This window comes from Colletotrichum paranaense (genome assembly GCF_030867605.1).
Source record: "Colletotrichum paranaense strain IMI 384185 chromosome Unknown Scaffold_2.1, whole genome shotgun sequence".
Classification (NCBI taxonomy): domain Eukaryota; kingdom Fungi; phylum Ascomycota; class Sordariomycetes; order Glomerellales; family Glomerellaceae; genus Colletotrichum; species Colletotrichum paranaense.
In genome coordinates, this window is record NW_026848960.1 from 2,353,596 (window position 1) to 2,373,705 (window position 20,110).

Genomic DNA, 20,110 nt, shown 5'->3' on the forward strand with positions numbered 1-20,110 from the left:
CCCCCTAGGACCTTAAAAATTAGTGGCACCCCCCCCTTTGCCCTCCTAGATTTAATCCTCTATCCTTACTTCAACGCCCCCCTTTCCTCACCCTTGGGGGAGAAAAGTCTTCAAGAAGTCTCGAGACCCCCCAGTCATTCACACATGAATTGTTCATCTCAGACGGCAGCTGGATCTAGGATATATCAACAGCGATGAGTGAACTGGACGCGAAAATTGCGAAACACGGAGATCCTGGCTGTACGTGTACGACGTGCCACATCACAAAAAGGCGATCACATAAGAAGTCCCGTAACGGGTGTAAAACCTGCAAGCGAAGAAGAATCAAGGTACGCAATGTGAACCTAACATTCCACTTTAATACTGACCCAGACACCAGTGTGATGAAGCCAAACCCCAATGTGGGCAATGCTTGAAAGCTATTATAACCTGCGATTTTGCCGCTTCAGCATCAATCACAGACCTCGTCCCAACTCATGATGTTATCGTCGAGACCGTTTCTCATGGAAATTCGCGGAGAAGAGGGAGACCGCGGAAAGATTGGGATACGGCATCCAAAGGGCTTAGCCCCCAAGAATTCTTCGAATCACCCGATAGCCTAAGATCCAGGTCAATCGACACAGCTCTCGTAGTCACGCAGAGCGGGGAGCGGCAGGAGCAAGTAGCCTCGGATCTTCCTTGGATATGGACCGTAGATGATCTCGAGTTGCAGCACCACTTCTTAACGTCTGACGATCTTACATACTCGAATTCGCGATTCTGGCGGGAGAGAGTCCCACGTCTTGCCTTCACGCACCATTACGTCCTGCATCTGCTTCTCGCAATCTCCGCACTACACTTATCCAAAGAGAAAGAGGACTCTACCGAGTCATCTAAATATGAGCAGCTCGCAGATATTCACTACACCATAGGCCTACGCCAAGTGATGGCCATCATGCCAACATCTAATAAAGACTATGCTGGAGCACTTTACGTATCTACCACGCTTGTCTGTGCGTATGCATTCGCAAAGAAGCCTAGCCCAGAACACCTCTTGATAGTCTCAGACGGAGAAGAAGTGGCATGGTTCGAATTACTTAGGGGTGTTCGAATTGTTGTTACAACAATGGGATGGGATGCCATCTACTCTGGAGTTCTGGGTCCTCTCTCGGCTGCCGATGACGAGAAGTCACTCCCAGAGCCAGGTCCCACGAGACGACTAGTCCAATGGGGGCCTGCCTTGAGCAGTCTTACAGACTTGATTACATGCTCTGGCGATCCAGAAACCCCCGTATACTTGGAAATGACTCAACGGGTTTCGTCTTGCTTTGAGACAACTTTTGGTACAACTGCAAGGCCAAGGCTTGATTGTAACGGCAAGATGGAGGTCATTATCGGTTGCATCTATGGTATCGATGATGATTTCGTGCTTTGTCTAAAACATAAGAGGCCCTTTGCACTTCTCATCCTGGCACACTTTGTTGTGTTGCTCAAGTCGCTCGAATGGATGTGGTACATAAAGGGGTGGGCAAGCCACATTCTTCATGGCATCGCACTCATTTTAGGGCCTCAGTATAGACAGTATTTGCGATGGCCAAGAGAAGAAATCGAGATGCTTGGCAAAGATCGAGATCATCTCACTAATGGAGAATCGCCTTAAAGCCAGTTCGGGTCTTTGCTCTCGGGTTTAAGGAATCTCAGAAGCACCATGGTAGCGGATGCCTGGTAGGCGACATCGGAATTATTTAATCTATTACACAAGATCCTTGTGACCCGGCACACCTCCTGATACGATTTAGCACGCAGTCGGTCCAAAGTCGAGTCTACTTACCTTAGTAGTTGCTGGAGACTTTCGAACGCCCCGCTTCGTGAATTGACGAAAGTCCCTGCTTTGCTGCTCAAATCAATAGTTGGAGCGTAAGCGCCGGGCTTGCAAGACAATTTGGACTTCCCTTGCATGAAATCGGCTGCCCGGATCGATCTGACACAGGTATCATATCATCTGCCTCTGTAATTCAGCCTTACCACCATGGTGTTCCCACATTTGGGTTACTATGACCATCCAATCATCTCATATTTCCAACTCACCGAAGAGTCCAACATTCTTCGGGGCCCGGCTGAGCCACATTGGCACTTCGCCCCCAACTCAGCTCCGGCCGAACGTCACCTTCGATTGGGCAACTGCCTTGAGATGGTGTGAGCGTCAGCGCGAGTTGTGAGGGTGAACGGGATCTTCTGATTCCCGAAAGAGTAAGGGTTCCAGTGGCAGACAAGCCTGATGTCTTGACTGTAAGCATGCAGCTTTCAGGTGAGATCACTAATTAGAAACCGCAGAACGACCTTGCGTTGCTGGCAGTCGGTCGCTTGTGCTCATGCTGTCGTAGGATTTGAACTAAAATCTTATGTTCCCTACAACCTCGTGTCTGGATTGCGATTTGCAGATTCGCTTGTGTTCAGCTCTCAGAACCTAACCTGGTCGCCCGAGTTTCCCTCCCTAAGTTCATGGCTTGCTGCTTTTGAGTCAATCTTGCTGAAACTTCCAGCAAATATTCATTCAATACCTACTCAATCAAAGTCCGAATTTTCCGGAAATCGACTCTCATCAGTCCCTTGTAGCTTCTACATTCCCCTTTACCTTCGCGTCAAGGCCAAGTGAGATTCATTAGCCATTGGCCGTAGTCTGGCTGAAATAGCAAAGACTGCATACAAAACGCAATAGATCCGAGTGCACTGTCTTGTCTCTTTACATCGAAACAGAACTCTTGTTTCAAATTTCCTTGATCTCGAAGTCATCGACTACTATGATACTTAGGTAAAGTCTGACAGGCCAGACTTCATTCCAACGACAAACTTCCGACACCTTGAACGTCATTCACAGTTCGGAGCTGTTGCGACACTCAGTTCAAAGACGACGAGAAATTGCGGTCTGCAATATGAGCCAAACTGCCATCATAGAGAGAGCGGCGGGATCGATGATGAAGCCCATTCGAGTTGCTGTCATCGGCGCAGGTGCTTCTGGTTTGGTCACAGCTAAGTACCTTCGTCAGGCTAGACAGTACTTCGGCATACTTGATATCGAGGTCCGGATCTTTGAGAGGGAAGACGGAGTGGGTGGTGTTTACAAGTATAAGGTCTACGAAGAAGCCGAGGTATTGGCCCATCAACCCTCCTTACCACCGTACATCATTCAATATGGGAGCCTCACTTCGCATAATCATCTAAATCCATTCACAAAGTATGCCAGACAGCTGACAATGGATGTAAAACCTCCTAGATGGTGTCGTCCAAGTATCTCACGGCGTTCTCGGACTTTCGTGTGCCAAAAGACCTACCTGACTTTCTGCCGGTAGAGGATTACGTTCGCTACCTCGAGGGCTTCTGTACCCAATTTGATCTTTGGGGCATTATAGAGACGAATACGGAGATTGTTCGAGTTTCTCATACAGCCAATGACCACCGCGTCTTTTTTCGCCGCTCTCCAGGTTTGGAAGTTGCAGAGAGCCAAGATGGAGAGGAGTCATGGGACTGTGATGCCATCGCCGTGTGCTCCGGTCTCAACAACGTTCCGTCCATCTCATACATCGAAGGTCTGGAGAACGTGAAGCATCTCCACTCTTCCGAAGTGAAGGAAAGAACGCAATTTGGGTTGAATACGTCTGTGATGATCCTAGGAGTCGGAGAAACGGCAATGGACCTAGCCCACCTGGCCGTAACTTCAGAAGCCAGGGAAGTGGTGATGTGTCACAAAGGTGGTTTCTTTTGCGCAAAGAAGGTACCTAACTTGTCTTCTACTTTGATAATGCGATTTGATTGGTCTAGCATAGATCAACGCTGATTATCACAGGTTGTTCCTTTACCAGTCGTCATGCAGGTTTGGAAGCCGGATCCTCACCAGAAGCCAGTCGACACAGCAATCGCAAGTTTCCTCGACACTGCATATCTTCCAGAGCGTCTTCAACACTCCAATCTGCTCTGGAGCGTGTACGACAAGACGTTCAAGGCTCTTCATTACCTCTCTGGCGGGACGGCGGCTGGCCCGGATCAGTGGGTCGGAGAGATTGAGGGTGAACGCAATAACGTTGACTCACGTGAGTGTTCTCCCGAGAGGAGATATTCTTCGCTCTTATGAATGAATACGAATAGTTCAAATGAGTGCATGGCTGACTTGCAAAGTGTTTCTGGTCAAGTCCGACCGCGCGCTGCCATATCTCAATGAGGGAAATCGGCCGCAAGACATTTTCTCTCGCATCAGAGCTTTTGTGATGAATATTGAGTTGAGAAACACAAGTGGCAGAAAGATATTGACGGCACCTTGGCCATTGGCTTTCCGGGACGATGGGACTGTCGTGTTTCCGGACAGCAAGAAGCGTGAGTACGTTGAGGCGCTATCTCGAGTCATCAAGCCCGACTTGGTGGTCGCCGCAACTGGATATGTGCGTCGGTTCGATTTCCTGGACGACGGTTACCCGGAACCCAGTGAGCTGGATGTCCGCGGGATCTGGAGGCGCGGAGAGGTGACTGCTGGCTTTATTGGCTTCGTACGGCCTGGCATTGGTAGGGCCCCTGTTGGTTGTTGTGGGTGTAAGTCTGCCGTGCTAACATCATCTATTCAGGAGCTATCCCGCCTCTCGCCGAACTACAAGCGCAACTATGGGTTCTTAACCTCCTCCGGCACAAGTACCCTCAACAGATGGCGCTGCAAGCTCCTGATGCCAGCCAAGGAGAGTCCAATGATGATGCTATTCCCCACTATGAGATCGACTACGCTCTCAAGGCTCGAGGCGGACATGACTTGTTCAAGAGCAAGCACGGTGTTGAACAGGAATCCTACGCATATCAGCTTGCTCTCGACATGGGCAGCGCGCCGACCTTTTCTTTTATGAAGCGTCAAGGATTCAAAGCACTTTTCACATGGGCAATGGGATCAAACTTTAACACCAAATTTCGTCTTATTGGTCCATGGAGATGGACAAAGGGCGCGCTGCCCATCATGCGCGGCGAACTGTTTGATGTTGTCAAGCAAACAGGGGGCGGTGTCTGTAAGTTGGTATCTCAGGCTTCGTGTGGTGATGCTTTCAAGCCCCTGCTAATCAATACTCGTTCTCAGTCTTTACGACTTACACCCTTCTACCCCTCTTGCTATTCGGTTCCCTGACTCTCCTTCTCCATGTCACAGCAGGTATCTTGAGGCTAGTCGGGATGAAAGAACGGGCCAACAAAATGCTTGGTACAGGCAACATTCCACGCCGAGAGGGGGATAACCTCTGACAAGTGCTGAAAAGAAGTTAGGCCCCAGCGCGCACCAGACAAGTTGGTCAGACTGAGCAGTATTGAGAAATGCGCTACTTTTGCTATTTTGAATAAACACGGAAGGCTTTGGTGAGAGATTGGCTCGCTTGATTGCAAGATAGAATGTCGGATTTGATAACTTGAGCTGGGTTGATCAAGTTCCCCACGCAGTGAGGTATCACTAAGGTACGCTGAATTTACAGGGTCTTCGTTCTGAACTTCTGATGTTCCGGCGACTAGTTGATCAAGTGCCCCGCGCGGGGTACCTGGACGGCCTGTTATTCTTAGTCCCTCGGAAGCTGGCACCAAGCCGTCGATTGGTGGCGACCGAGTTTCCCGATAACGATAAGGCCGCCAATTGACGCTTCGCTCATAAACATTTTTTTTTTCTCGCGACAGCTTCGCTTGGACGAAACCTTTAGCCCGGTAAAGCCTATCCAGTCGCAACCATGCACCACGTTGTCCAACCGCACCAATGGGTGTCTCTGAAGTTGCTTTCAGAAGATACGAAGGTGCTGCAGATTGTACCCAATACGTAGGTTCATCAAGTAGACATTTGGTATGACGACAGCTAACTTCTTTTCTTTTCTGCTCGCAGCACGATTTCACTGGGTAAACTCGGCTCGTTCCCTAGCAACCTCATCATTGAGCGTCCATTTTACATCACCTACGAGATCCAAGATAGGCGGGATGGCGAGAACTTTAACAGACTGCGAGTCGTCTCTACGAGCGAGATTCACGCCGACGCCCTGGCCGACTTGAACGCCCAGAACACCGAGGAGGAGGGCACCACTCTTGAGAATGTCATTGCCGCCCCCGATGGCGCAGAGTTCGAACTGGTCGACCAGGAAAGCGGCAATGTAGTTGCCCACTCGCGACGTGAGATTATCGACGACGCCGCCCGCCAGACCTTGACCGCCGAGGAGATTGAGCAGCTAAAGCAGGGCAACACAGACGCCGGCAAGGAGATCATCGCAAAGCTACTGCTGTCGCATACCGCCATTGACCAGAAGACGGCCTTCTCTCTCGCCAAGTACAAGTTGCTCAAGACCAAGAAGTATATTCGGCGGTTCATGATACAACCACTTGACCCTCTGACGCTAGGCAAGTGGCTCTTGGAAGAGAAGGATGCGGGAAAGGTGCTGGAGATGCGGGAGGAGATGATGGGGCTCTTGAACTCCTGGGCCAACGTCCACTTCGGCGGCGTATCTCCCACGGACAAGCCCGAGACCGTGACGATTGATGGGTCTGGCATGTTGGACAAATCCGAGATTGGAGGTCGGTGGCTTGTGGTGGAAGACACAGGAGGTCTCGTTACCGCCGCCATGGCCGAGAGGATGGGCATACTATACCCCAAGGACCCCGAAGAGGTCCAAGAAGTGGAGGATGCTACAGATGTTGGCAAGGAAGAAGCCAATGGAGTCAAGCCAGCAGAGAACACCACCGCCACCATTGACGTCGCCGCGACAGAACAGACACAGGAGACAAGCACAGAGACTGCAGTACAAGACCCAACAACAACAATGCCCGAGGCCACAGCTGATGCCACAATGACAAATGATGGCGAGACGACAAAGCCGCAGCAACCCCGACGAAGACACCCGCCCCGTCGCGACGACTTTGAAGCCATGTTTGCCCCTACCAACACCTTGACGCTCATCCACCCCAACAGCCAGCCAAACCTCGCCCTCCTCAAATACTACAACTTTGACAGCACAAATCCAAACCCGCCTTACCCGCTTCACCCCCTCGCTACCAACCTATTGCCCATTTCATGGCTGCAGCTTTTGGAGCCCGAGGAGGATGTCACATATTCAACACCGCCCCCCGAGGTCTCGGACGAGGAGCTGCACTCATGGAAGGCTAACCGGCGTGGTAACTACCACCGGAAGCGAAGACGTTGGGCGAGAACCCGCTACATTGTGGACTCGACGCGCGCTGGTGGGTTTTCCGGTCTCGTCATCGCCAGCACGATGGACACGGTGTCCATCCTCCGTCACACCTTGCCACTCCTGGCCGGTGGAGCGCCGATTGCCGTCTACTCGCAAAGCATCGAGCCGTTGACAGAACTGGCCGATTGCTTCAGCATTGCCCGCCGCGCAGGCTGGTCGTCAAATCCTCCGGCCGAGGCAGCTGGGAAGTCTGTCCAAGAGTTGGAGCGATGGGAGGGTTCAGACGATTTCCCCATCAACCCGACTCTGCTCTTGGGCGCCAATGTCCAGACGAGCCGCGCGAAGCGGTGGCAAGTTCTGCCCGGTCGCACACACCCCATGATGATGGGGCGCGGCGGGGCGGATGGTTACGTTTTTACGGGTTGGAAGGCAGTTCCGGCAGAGGGTAAGGTCGAGGCAAGAGGCAAGTTCAAGAGGAGAAAGGTGGAAGCATAACAAAACGAGCAAGTCCGGATACTGAGGAGACGTTGACGCACCATTGGGCGGTGGTCGAGAGGAAAGACGAAAGAGAAAGGCTTGCATATAGATACCCTAGCATCCTCCTATCAAAGCCCATCAAGCTGTAATTGGAGTAATTGGCATCATCATATTGTCCTGTCTTATGCGCTTCAACATTTTCCCCAACCAAGGTATTTGCTTGTCTCTGGCGATTCTACTTCGACGACCGTCATCACAACGCCTTGCCCATGAACTTTCTCTTGGTGAAGCTCAGCCACCATTTGCTCGGTTTTCCATCGCCGCCTTCTTCGTACACACGTGCCAGTAGCCGGACTGCCAACTCTTGGCGGACCTGGGACATATACTGGCGGAGTTGCTCGGCGTCCTGTCTATCGCGCGGGGGCTCGTACATCTACATCAATTGTCAATGTCAAGAAATGCCACTGGACCTCGGAAGGCTGCCGTACCTGGTTCAGGGGCCATGCCGGGTCGCCGGGAATGGCGAAGTTGGTATCGAGGGCCACGTTCATGACATCCTTGGAAGCATCACGCACGCCGGCGCTAGGCTTGATCTTGGTCAGACAGTCGCTGACGAACCAGATGCCGTAAACCAGAAGGCGGTCGGCGGGGCCCTGAAGCTCAAAGTTGCGGAAGAAGGTGTTGGCGCGGAATAGGGCGAGAACCTCGTCGAGGATGTCGTAGCTTTCGCTGTCTGGGTCGGGAGACTCATTGGCGGGCAGAGGCGGGTTGGGGAAGGGAAGAGTATAGGCCGGGCCGCGGGTCTTTGTGCGCAAGGGCAGCAGCGGGAAGTTGCCTATTGTGCGAGGGACGTTCGGGTCGGCATTGAACATGGAATTGTAGGCCTGGGTAAAGGTCATCATCAGCTCGGTTTAGGCGGGTTGGGGGAGTAGGTTGAAGTGTACGGGCTGTGCCAGAGCCTCAGAGACAGAGAGAGCTCAGGCGAGCTACCTATGGGATGAGCATCACAGACATACCGGCATCTTGAAGAATACGCCTGACCGAGCGCTCGGTGTCGTCGAATGTTAAGCTGGTCTTGATGAGGATTGGTCGCAAATGCAGTTGGGAAACGTCAACTGCACTGGAGATGGAGAGCAAGCGGCCGATGGTGGGGCGCGACACTTAGCTGACGGGGAGCGACTGACGTCCACCTCACACTGCTCCGAATGGACCTTGTGGCTTCTGAGGCTTGACGGCATCTACGGGGCGTGCTCCAGCCTCAGACTCAAGGGTGGGGTCCAAGATTTGTGGCGCAGCACTTACCTGCAGTATCTCCATGCACGTGCCATGGATCTAGAAAGACATGGAGCGTCAGGTGGATATAAGTCACGTGTATAGATCAATGCTTCCGTGATGACTCAGGCATTTCCGGAGCTATGCGCAGCCACAAAATCGATGACATGGCTCATGCCCGGTACGTATTGCTTGAGGGGCTGGTGCCTAAGATCACATGACTTCGCACTCTCCGCGTGTCACAGTTTCCCGGTTGCATGCGGGCCAAGAGCGCCAGGCAGTGGCAAGTCGCGCCCTTCCTTCCCCCAAATAGGTGTGAAGCCGATCAGGCGCGTGTGTTCTGGCCCTTTGGTGGCCGAGGGTTGCAGGTTGGCTGTGGAAGAGGAAGGAGAAGTTGGAGTCGCGGGTGGACATTGAGCAGGCAGGCCGCAGGCACAGGCAGGCACCATCGCGATGGGGACGGGAATTAGGAAGGCACTGACAAAACGGACAGTCGTGACGGGTCAATACCTAACTCTGCACCTGCCCAGTTTTTGCCGCCACGCCACGGTGACCACACTGGATTCTGTCGGGTCTACCTACCTTACCGTCCGGCTGCACTGGGACACACACAAAAGTGACAGCGCAACAATCAAGGAAATCAACGAACAAAAAAGTTGGAATATTTGACTCGCGCACCCGCGTTTCACTGCCCCTCCCTTCTCTTCCCCTTGTTCATGTTGCTCTCTCTCTCTCTTCGGTTCTTCTCTCCAAGTCTCGTTTCTCTCTCCCCACCGAGCGCGTCATATTCAGCACCAATAAGTCCCGTTTTCTCTGCGGAGGACCGTCTCCTCAGTCTCGGATGGGAATACACCAGTAACCAAACATCCCGTCATCCCTCCCGTACCCTTTCTTTTTCCTCTGCCTCGTGAGCCGACAGCGACGGTTAAGCCTCAAACCCCTTGCAAGCACCGTCGATCTCAACAGATTCTCGACAAATCGGTACCCAGTCACAGAGCACCACTTCTCTGACCGTACATCAAACTGCATACGGATATTCTCCGATCTCTCTGCGGATCCGGATCCTCTTTTATCTCACTCAACACCGCGTCGCGCACCCAGTTGCGCCGACTGCTGTCCGCCTCACATCCACCGGCCATCATCCTCACCATTCAACACCCCCAAAAGCAAGAGAAGGGGCCATACGGAGTACTACCATCATCCCCCCGTCGCGCGTCAGTGCCCCAAGGCTCCAAGCCCAAGGTTCAACTGGACACCAGGCCCACGGCGCAACGCAAAGGCCCCCCCTAAAAACCCATACTACCTACGTAGGAAGAACCAAAGGGAGAGCGCCACAACCCGATGCTCATTTTAGAGTGAGACCCCCCAATCACTATTCCTTTATTGCCATGGCCTCGTTGTTTTCGTTCCATCCAACTCGTGCCCTTTCACCCAATAATAGATCCTACCTGCATTCCTCTTCACCTAGATCCGAATCATGTTGACAAAACCACAGATCGGTATTCAATAGCACCAGTTTCGCACGACAACTGCGCAACTTCTTCGACTCCTCCCCCGCCAATATGCATCTCTCCAGCAGCGCCCCGACAGCCTCGTCAATGTCCTCGCCCGAGCCCATTCACGCGACGCCCCCGACCTCGAGTCCTATTCCTGCCATGCCCTCCCCCGCCAAACGCAAAAGAAGACTTCGTGTCTTCAGGCCAGACGAAGGGTCTCTCTACGACCAGATGCGGGATCATGCTGGACTCTCCCTCTTCGTTCGTCCCATCTGCTGGACCGAGCTGCATGTTCAACTCCTCGATGCCAAGTTCGTTGAGCTTCCTCCATGCGACACGCCAGTCCCTCCTCCTTCACCACGCGGCGCCCCGGTCTCTCCGTCGAAATGTCACATGAAGCCCTCGGTTGCGGCCTCGACACTTAGCAGAGAACTTACGGCCATGCTCGCGCCCGGCTCCACGAGAACCTTCTATACAAATTCCGTCCGCACAATCATGTCCACCCTCTACCCGGGGAAGCTGTCGCGCACCCGAACACAGCTTGATTTGCACCTCTATTTCGGCGGTCTAGTGTATCGCGATGCCTGTCGCGTACAGGTTGCTTGGGATGCGATGCCCTCGCGCAGCGGCTCGATCGCCTCGTTTGAATCCGCGTCAACGCGACCAGCTGAATCCTTCACTGTTGTGCCGACGGGTTCTAATGGTAGCGCAAGCAACCTGAGCGGCGAACAAACTGCTTACGCTCAGTCGCTGCCCGTCCTCGCTTATTTTGGCAAGATGCAGATCGCGGCGACACGAAAGAACATGTACCGCGTGATCCAAGGACCTAACAGATCGTACAACGGGCCGGTTGAACGTCTACAACAGTTGCGCTCCAAGATGTTTGTTCCCAGCAACCCGACGCACGACCCGTTGCTTGTGGGCATCATGTTGGCTATGGCGCAGAGAAGGTTTCACGGCGAACCACGGCCGTCAGCGAATAAGTGGGTTCCCTCACGGCCCATGCCTATCGGACTAGGAGAGCCTGAATTTTACGATGTGGCGGTACAGCTACTCACAAATGACAATGAGACATCCGAATTCATCGTTTACAAGGCCACGGTCACGGCAGATCTGCTTCGCAAGTTCCACGAGCCAACCAAGAACCCCCGTAGAGGGACCGAAAAGACACTTGCTGAGAGAATCGGAGAGGTTGCATCCGAGGGTGGCATGCGCATCGAGTACACAAGAGTGCCCGTCTGGCCAATCCTCGGACTCAAGGAGAGATTGGGCAAGGCGCTTGGCAAGGACGTCGTGGGAGAGTTTGATGAGGACAACATCGAGACATGGGAGGAGGAAGCGGAGCGAAATCCCGACAAGCTCAAGCGACGAAGAGATCGCGAGGCCCTCGTTGAAGTGTTTAATGGCAGCTTCGAAGAAGAGGCTCCAGCCGACGGTATGCCTCTCAGTGGGAAACGAAGATGTTTAGTTGACGAGGAAAGCGGGCAGGTGGGCATGGTCGTCTGATGGAAGTTCACTGTTCTTGATCATTGCATAACGAAGCCACGAGGCGTTTTTGAGAGAAGCATTCATCGCATTTCTCCGAGGTCGCTACGGATGCGGCCACGGTATGGGAACCAGGGATTTAGTTCTGTTCATCGAGTAAATGGAGTTGTGGGATCAGCTGAGAGAATCATGACTGATTCTTGACACGGATAGACGAGACGCATTTTGAACCCGGCAACGGTCAGAAGCACAGGGCTTTTGATTTTTTTTTCCCTCCGAGAGATTCAAGCAAGAAGGGACACAATTGCGACTTTTTCCGAACGGTTGCATGGGTTGTTTAGGCATTCAGATGGAAGACTTACGTTAGATTCCCCGACACAAGCTAAGAGTCCAGTAGACTCAGCCAGTGTTTGCAATCAGTGCTTTGCAATAAAATCAATTTTCGAATACACGACGTTATATTGTCTGGCGATTATAAAGTTATCTAAGGTATTGACGAAGAGAGCGCCACGGCTTTCTAGAGTAAGGTACGTTATCAAAGCAATACACTACAAAAGGTCCCTCGTGATGAATTTAGGTAATGCAACCAAGACCGCGCTTCGAAAGGCGTATCATCGCGTCGACTCTTTTGTTCTCGCGCAGGTCTGGAGGTAGCAACGCCCACTCGATCCACCTGAATAGCGGCATCACTGCCTCACTCGGTACCACAGTCGGACAGTCTCTACCTGCTCGCAACCTCGGAATGTGTGTCATCGCCAACCTCCTCCGGACCGCCGACACACACTTTTTTCCCCTGTCACTACCGGTTAGTTCCCACACACCTTTTGCATTCGTCCAGGGTAATTAGACCCTTGGCACCTTCACGTGCTAGTAAACCAGGAAAACCCGCGACAAGAAGAGTCTTCGCTCACACTTGACTTGGGGCGATATGTCAAGGTCGAATTAGGAAGCGGGAAGCACCGCCTGGTGCGAGCGATCTCCAAGACCATGTCTGGCGTGTACGAGATGAGGAGAGACTTGAAGAAAAGAGATTAAACTCCTTTTCTTCTTCGGCCGAGATGGTATCCTCCTGAGTTTGCCTTAACCTATAAGTATCGCTCACCTTGTTCTACATGGCTAAATTTCCTTTCAACCACCTCCCCCCGCTCTATTGCTTCCCCTCTGTCTTTCCCTCTCCATTCTTCTCTCTACGCTCCCTTACAGACATCTAGAACACCATGGAGATTTCTCTCACATCAGTTCTGGCTGTCGTTCTCTTCCTAGCTGGTCAGTCAGCTGGCAACTCTGAGCACCATCACCATGAATCTCGTGCTGCTCCGGCGGAAGTCGATGCGCCGGCCGGTACCTTCAAGGGACGAGTATTTGGCTCCATCGATACGTTCTCTGGCATCCCCTATGCGAGACCGCCCACCGGACCGCTCCGCTTAAGGCCGCCTCAAAGACTCAATTCCTCTTTAGGCAACTTTGACGCGACAGGAACCGCAGCCGCATGCCCTCAATTTCTCTTGTCCACCGACAGCCGGAACATTCTTCTTGATGTTGTTGGCTCGTTTCTTACGCTCCCATTCTTTCAGCCTATCACCGGCCAGGAAGACTGTTTGACGGTGACTGTCCAGCGTCCTTCTGGCACATCGTCCGATGCGATGCTTCCAGTCTTGTTTTGGATATTTGGGGGTGGCTTCGAGTTCGGGTCGACAGCTACATACAGCGGGGCAAGCTTTGTCCGTGACGGGGCCGATATGGACCGTCCTTTCATCTTTGTTGCTGTGAATTATCGACTGGGAGGTTTCGGGTTCTTGCCTGGTCGTGAAATCCTGAAGGATGGCTCAGCCAACTTGGGACTACTAGACCAACGTCAGGCTTTGGAATGGGTTGCCGATAACATCGCTGCCTTCGGAGGTGATCCTGACAAGGTGACGATTTGGGGGGAATCAGCCGGTGCGATATCTGTTTTCGACCAGATGGCGCTGTATGACGGTGACAACTCCTATCAGGGTCGACGACTGTTTCGAGGGGCCATCATGAACTCTGGCAGTGTTATCCCAGCTGACCCAGTTGACTGCCCCAAAGGCCAGAGAGTCTACGATGCTGTTGTTAAGGCAGCCGGTTGTCAAGGGTCAGCGAGTACCTTGGATTGCCTGCGCAGTGTCGATTACGAGACTTACAAGCGTGCCGCAACGGCGGTGCCCGGCATCCTTTCATACGAAGCTCTTGCTCTGTCATATGTTCCTAGACCAGATGGCACAGCACTGATAGACAGCCCCGATATTATCGCAAAAGAAGGACGATACGCTGCAGTGCCTATGATCATCGGCAACCAAGAAGACGAGGGTACACTGTTCGCACTGTTCCAGCCTCTGGTGATGACAGCGTCGCAACTCGTCAACTACCTCTCAGAGCTCTACTTTCACAACGCTTCGATAGCCCAGTTGACCACCCTCGTCAATACATATGACCACCACATCTCTGCAGGGAGTCCCTTTCGTACAGGGATCTTCAACGAGATCGTTCCTGGCTTCAAGCGTAGGGCTGCCATTCTTGGGGATCTCGTCTTCACACTAGCACGCCGCTCGTTTCTATCTGTTGCTCAAGCAAAGCACCCAGAAGTCCCAGCTTGGTCGTATTTGAGCAGCTACAACCACGGAACTCCCGTACTTGGTACGTTTCACGCTTCCGACATACCGCAAGTCGTTCTAGGAATCTTTCCTACCCTTGCACGACAAAGCACCCGGACTTACTATCTCAACTTCCTTTACAACTTGGATCCTAACGTCGGATTGGGCGGTTATGCGCAATGGCCGGAATGGAGTCAGAATCAGCAACTACTCTGGTTTCTGAGCGGTCGAACAGACTACCTCAAAGATGACTTTCGAAACGAAAGTTACAGGTTTATATACAGCAGCATGCAGTCCCTCAATTTCAGGGATGATTCGGATTTGCTGCCGCGGTGGTCGCTTTGATACGTTATTTATTCACCAGCAGCACGCATGTTGTCAGGCACAATAGGGGTGTTCGGCCTGTTTGTTCATCTTTGACAGGATTCTTCTATCCAAAGCGAGAGGGGTATTGCCAACGCTAAACTATGTACGTAAATGAAGATATGTGTCCGGACAATAACTGTTGACTGGGTCTGGCTCTGGCGACCCCAACATGATTTGCTACGAAGCTGTGTTAATCGTTGAGTTGGAAAGTTGAGTGGGCAGCATACCTTTGAGAAGACATCGGCCTGACGGATACCCATCTCCTCCGCAATCTTTGCAAGACGGGCCTTGACGTATATTCGTTGCTTTCTGGTCGCAAATCGGCTCGATCCAGTAGCTAGCAAGGGCCACATACAAGACACACCAGCTAGGCCTTTTGGCATCTCGGATGTCCCGCATGGGAAGTAGGGGGTACTCAAAGCATCACCCGTCCACCCGAAAAAGTACGGAGTGCTGGAGATAATGTCGGCCACTTGCTCAGTTCCGATCCGATTCGCGTCAATATACTCTTTCGTAAGAGTATGGTCACTCGGTGCGCAGACCCATGCAATGCAACGCACAATGACCTGGTTGAGCAGAAGTCGAGATACGTGGGTGTTAATATGCTTTCCGGCAGCCCATACGTTCGGGTAATCGTAAATAGTTCCGGGAAACGCCGAAACGTAGCCGATCTTGTCCTCCGGAACTTCCGCAGCCGATCCTGAAATAACCTTCCTCCACGCTGGTGGGCACTTGTCGAACCATACACCGAGATCATCGTCCATTTTTCGTGCCCTCTGCAAAAGCTTCAAAGCTTTGTCGATTTTGTCGGTGGTTCGTGCCCCCTTCAGAAGGCTGTCGGCCTCGCCACGGATGAGTGTCGTCTGGAGGTTCAATACCAAAGCTTGGTGGCCAACAGTGTCGCAGACGGCCTGCCGTGCCCACCAAGTCAAATCCTCCAAGGAAATATTTGCAAAGAAGGTGTACTGCCGGACCTGTCTTACGCGTTAGACCACCGGTTTTTGATACAGCCTTTCGATTGCTTGTCAAAGTAAGACGTACCGATGTTGCCCGAACAAATTCAAACATGCTCAAGCCAACGCCAGACGCAGTCTGTTGCGGTCCACGTAGCTTGACAATTGCAGTCGCCCCAGAGATATGCTTCTTGAAACCAGACATTTCAACGTCGTCTGAAACCAGTCCTTCGTAAAAAGCCAAGAGAATTGCAGAGGCAAGCGTGGTGTCCTGCCTCACAGCTATCTTGTCTTGCATAGCTCGAGTCAAGTCCTCTAATGCCTTGCTATAGTGTAGGTGAGCCATCGAAGACAACCGTCGTGAGTTTGGCCTACCAGCCAGAGCGGCCATTGATACAGCTGAAAAAGCGGACTGCAATGGAGACGCTTGATAGCTGGGCATATTCAGTAGGGGTAGTACAAATGTGAGAATCCCTCTGCCTACTCCCGTTGGTGGAGCAAGCACGTAGTTTGCCAAAAAGTAACATGTCGCTTGTTGGTCGAGAGGCGTCTGCAATGTGTGCGGCATGCCATAAGTCCCGCCTTCAATGTCTTTGAATGAGACAAAGGTATCGGGCGCCTGATTGCTGATGTACGACAAAGAAGAAGCGTATGACATTGAAGGCGACGCTTCAGAAGAAGATGAATTTGAATATCTATCAAACCAGTCGTCTTCTGTGATTGGAATGATTTGTTGTTTTCGTGGAGGTGGTGCTGCTGGCGGTGTCCATTCCATCACTTGTGGTTGGGTTTGGCATTCGTTTTCCGCATCCTGTTCCGTCGCGCGACCCTCTCGAATAGCCTTGCGCAACGCAGCGGACTTGGCCTTGCGGATGGTTGATTGAGTCTCATCGCGAAGGTTGATCTCGAATGCGTCCCGGTATCCTGGGCAAGTTCTTTTCGACTTGGCGCATTTGAGGCAGAAGGGCTTCGTTTCGTCACACTTAATCCTCCTCGCGCGGCAAAGCTTGCATGCCCTGCTTGGGTGACCCGTATTGACCATCTTTGAAATAAAGAAAAGCTGATGGTACGGTAGTACTGCTTTTCTTTCCTCGAATAGGTAGTGTATGCTATGCGCGAGATCCACGGCCAGTTGACGGTTCAAGTTTCGACGGGGTTTGTGTCATGTGGGCGAAACCCCCTATCAAAGTAGGAAATTCGAGGAGGAATGAGAGGGGCGGACGTGCTTCCCTAAGACATAAAAGGAAAATGGGCAGACAGAACCGGGCTCGTGTCAGACGCGGCCGAGGGCGGCTGTTGATGAACCTCGAGAACAGACTGCTAGCCGTTGATCCAAGATGGAGGAAGCCGCACAAGGGAGTTGATATGTTTCAACTCTAAAACTCGCCCCGCTTGCTTTGGTGACATTCAGCAGCGCCGCCAGTTAAAAGGCATCTAGCTCAGAAGATGACGTTACGAGTCAGGATTGGAGAGGATGGACGATAGTATGATTGGAGACGGAGAACGATGCTTCTTCAATCGATGTCAGCCGCTTTTGGGGGGAAGGGTGGCCTATTGCACAAGTCTGTTCGGCCAACCGTCAAACCCGACAGCTGAACCTTGGATAGAACCTGTCAGCACATGTCGGCATGCCTCCCCGTCGGCGGCTTGAGCGAGTGCGAATTATTGTTGTAAAGATGCGCAGCAATAACATCAGACGAAACGGTTAGCCCAAGCGTCGCTACAACTGAGGGAGTGAAACCGGAACTCCATGCGAAGACGACTGGAGTTTCTGAAACCTAGTCAGCTATCATTCGACGCATGAAAGTACCCAAACAGGTCTGGCGCCTTTCTTGTCCTCGTCTTCTAGAAGCCTGCCGGTTTAGACAAAGTCCATATCGGCAGCTCAGAGCCCCTGCTCTCGGCTGAGAAGTCTTCAAATGAAGATCGTTGGGAGGGTTTGGCCAGAAATCATTGAGATACAAGATCCTGTTCCAATTGCGTCTCTTATTGTTCCCTCCTTGTCGGGCCTACCAGTCGCCGTCATCTTACGGATCCGTATAATTTGTATAGGACTTGACTGGCAAAATGACACCATAAAAATACTGGGCTTAGTCTGAAGTGTTGAGGGTTAGAGCTGGAGTTAGAGCTCTATCTAATCCCAAAACGGGAAAACTCGCCCATCTGACGAAGATAATCACCCCGAGGAAGACCGTCGGATGATTTGGAGACAGAAGCTCTGTGGACTCCCCATGCTACCCCGAATACGGCTCACATGTCATGGCGTTTTCTCGGCATTTTCGTACAAGACCCGACAGATGCAAGAGCGCTCCCTTCCCTTCGCTCCTAGGAACACCTTCCCAATCACTGCAATTTTGCAGGCTGGAGCCGTCGTCCGATGAACCAAACTGACGCGTTCACCCGCGTGTCTGGTTTCTTTCCTCAACTGACGTGACGTGACAGCCTACACAGGATCCTCGGTCTCGGTGTCTCTCTCTGTGATTGCCGAACTGAGTCTATGATGAGAATCCGAGCTGGTGGAACACCTCTAAGGGTGGTGTTCTGCCAGGCCACCAGATTCTCATCCCAACGCACTTTCATCGATTGCCGGAACTTCTCTCTCTCTATCTCTCTCTCTCTCTCTCTCTCTCTCTACGAGGATAATAGCAGACGGGCTCTCCTGAGCGGATCGATCGTGAGCGAAAGAGATGATTGATGCTGTGATTGGCGAGAATGAACATATCACTAAAGTTTCTTTTGATCGAATCACCAAATCTCCTAGCAGGCGATGCGCGATGCATTGGGCTTGCGTACATATCTTCATCATCTGGCTCCAACGATCGCTATTGCATTGCAGCCCAATTTTCCTCAGAGACGCGGCACCATTGCCATACCTTAGGATACATTCAGGTGGCCGTGTACTGACTGTACCAGTCAAGCTGGGAACGTTCCCAGGCGACAAGCCAAAATCTAGAGTCCTGCTCCACATTTGAAAACAGATATTTCTCTGCATGGATCAAGCGGCAATGCTCTACGCGCATTTAGCTATTTGCTGGCTGGCTGGAGAAATGGCGGGGACGAGACAGTAGAATGAGCTTCGTCAACTCAGACACCGGCATAGGAATCGTGCTGACTCGAAGGCTCATGCCAGAGTAAATGACTTATTATTGCCGTAAAAATGGCGGAACCTAGTACAACATACTGGTCGGCTGGCCTGTCGGAATCTCTTACTGATCCTCAACTTCGTCCGTAGTGGGATCTTCTGTCTGTCCAATTTGGCAAAGCCCGCTCACTCGAGTATCAGATGCCTGTTCTCGAAACTCGAGTCGCACAGAGTGGAGGACAGAGTGAGCCGCCTCAGCCGTAGCTGCTGTGGGCGGAATTCGGATCAGAGGAACGGACCTGCGATCGGCCGACAGCTAACGCAACTGGCAGACGTCCAGCACTGACATCGTGTATAGTTTTTCCCAGGAAGAACCAGGTGAAAACTTGATATAGCCGCGGGAACTCTTTCGTCGAGAGGCCCGGTATGTGGGGTGGGGGACTGGGATATGCCTTGTATTGTCGCAGCGCCGGATAGGGTCTTCTTTTTCTTGAGTTTTGCAGGTAGTTTCCCACCGGTAGCACAGGCATATAAGCTTCAGATTTCAACTCACGTCGCTGAGTCCGATGTGCACAGTCTTCAACGCTGGGGTCCTTGCCCGCGGGCACGCTGGGGACATGAGAGCAAGACGTTCGACGTTCAAGTACGTAAAGTGTGCGTTGGTCTGTATCCGTACCAAGTCCGAATCCCAGCCCCATTATCCGCGGTCCTGAAAACATTTTAAAGTATCGCAGTACGAAACTAACAGGGGCTGCCGTGCGGCATATGTCAGGGTCAGGGGGGCTTAATGGTCGATCATATAGCTGAGTAGCCTCCGCCTAGTACATGTGTATCCATACGATCAAGCGTTTTCCTTACTGGCAGTTTGTGCAAAAGCCACATCGCGATCTGCAGCCGGCACGATTTAAGCTTGATGCTGGCTCAAGGTAGATCGACGCAGGCATGGTGTGGCGATCCTATTGTCAGCGGGCAGGGCCACTGATTCCCGCCCTGGTAGAAAGGTGCTGGGTAACCGAGACCGATGGCGTCTACTTTTTCAACTCTCCGGCTGTGAGACCGACTATGTGGCCGAGCTGCATTTCAGACATCTCCGGAGCCTCCATGGATCTGGATGACCACCCTCCCACACCAAAACTTTACGGGGGAGCGGGAAGATCATTGAGGCCGATGCGCCTGTCAACCATCGCGGCAGTAGCAGACGCTG

General features: G+C 52.3%; 8 protein-coding genes across 8 annotated transcripts; 5 read left to right on the top strand and 3 right to left on the bottom strand.

Moving 5' to 3' along the window:
* Nucleotides 1-194: 194 nt before the first annotated feature.
* On the top strand, nt 195-1,639 carry CPAR01_02689 (uncharacterized protein; the record flags this gene model as incomplete). The annotated part of the gene is made up of 2 exons (XM_060486976.1): nt 195-329; nt 380-1,639. The coding sequence occupies 2 exons, from the start codon at nt 195-197 to the stop codon at nt 1,637-1,639; spliced, it is 1,395 nt and encodes a 464-aa protein (XP_060354304.1).
* A 1,273-nt stretch (nt 1,640-2,912) lies between these two features.
* CPAR01_02690 (dimethylaniline monooxygenase) lies at nt 2,913-5,247 on the top strand (the record flags this gene model as incomplete). The annotated part of the gene is made up of 6 exons (XM_060486977.1): nt 2,913-3,128; nt 3,254-3,751; nt 3,824-4,067; nt 4,123-4,533; nt 4,593-5,018; nt 5,087-5,247. 6 exons carry the CDS (start codon nt 2,913-2,915, stop codon nt 5,245-5,247), a joined length of 1,956 nt encoding a protein of 651 aa, XP_060354305.1.
* Nucleotides 5,248-5,717: 470 nt separating this feature from the next.
* Nucleotides 5,718-7,655, top strand: CPAR01_02691 (Gcd10p family protein; the record flags this gene model as incomplete). The annotated part of the gene is made up of 2 exons (XM_060486978.1): nt 5,718-5,803; nt 5,867-7,655. The coding sequence occupies 2 exons, from the start codon at nt 5,718-5,720 to the stop codon at nt 7,653-7,655; spliced, it is 1,875 nt and encodes a 624-aa protein (XP_060354306.1).
* A 235-nt stretch (nt 7,656-7,890) lies between these two features.
* Nucleotides 7,891-8,536, bottom strand: CPAR01_02692 (ARP2/3 complex ARPC3 subunit; the record flags this gene model as incomplete). The annotated part of the gene is made up of 2 exons (XM_060486979.1): nt 7,891-8,070; nt 8,126-8,536. The coding sequence occupies 2 exons, from the start codon at nt 8,534-8,536 to the stop codon at nt 7,891-7,893; spliced, it is 591 nt and encodes a 196-aa protein (XP_060354307.1).
* A 1,935-nt stretch (nt 8,537-10,471) lies between these two features.
* CPAR01_02693 (uncharacterized protein) lies at nt 10,472-11,911 on the top strand (the record flags this gene model as incomplete). The annotated part of the gene is made up of 1 exon (XM_060486980.1): nt 10,472-11,911. One exon carries the CDS (start codon nt 10,472-10,474, stop codon nt 11,909-11,911), a length of 1,440 nt encoding a protein of 479 aa, XP_060354308.1.
* A 1,196-nt stretch (nt 11,912-13,107) lies between these two features.
* CPAR01_02694 (lipase) lies at nt 13,108-14,850 on the top strand (the record flags this gene model as incomplete). The annotated part of the gene is made up of 1 exon (XM_060486981.1): nt 13,108-14,850. One exon carries the CDS (start codon nt 13,108-13,110, stop codon nt 14,848-14,850), a length of 1,743 nt encoding a protein of 580 aa, XP_060354309.1.
* Nucleotides 14,851-14,970: 120 nt separating this feature from the next.
* On the bottom strand, nt 14,971-16,866 carry CPAR01_02695 (uncharacterized protein; the record flags this gene model as incomplete). The annotated part of the gene is made up of 5 exons (XM_060486982.1): nt 14,971-15,048; nt 15,099-15,845; nt 15,913-16,150; nt 16,200-16,258; nt 16,309-16,866. 5 exons carry the CDS (start codon nt 16,864-16,866, stop codon nt 14,971-14,973), a joined length of 1,680 nt encoding a protein of 559 aa, XP_060354310.1.
* A 2,294-nt stretch (nt 16,867-19,160) lies between these two features.
* CPAR01_02696 (uncharacterized protein) lies at nt 19,161-19,850 on the bottom strand (the record flags this gene model as incomplete). The annotated part of the gene is made up of 2 exons (XM_060486983.1): nt 19,161-19,689; nt 19,765-19,850. The coding sequence occupies 2 exons, from the start codon at nt 19,848-19,850 to the stop codon at nt 19,161-19,163; spliced, it is 615 nt and encodes a 204-aa protein (XP_060354311.1).
* Nucleotides 19,851-20,110: the final 260 nt, after the last annotated feature.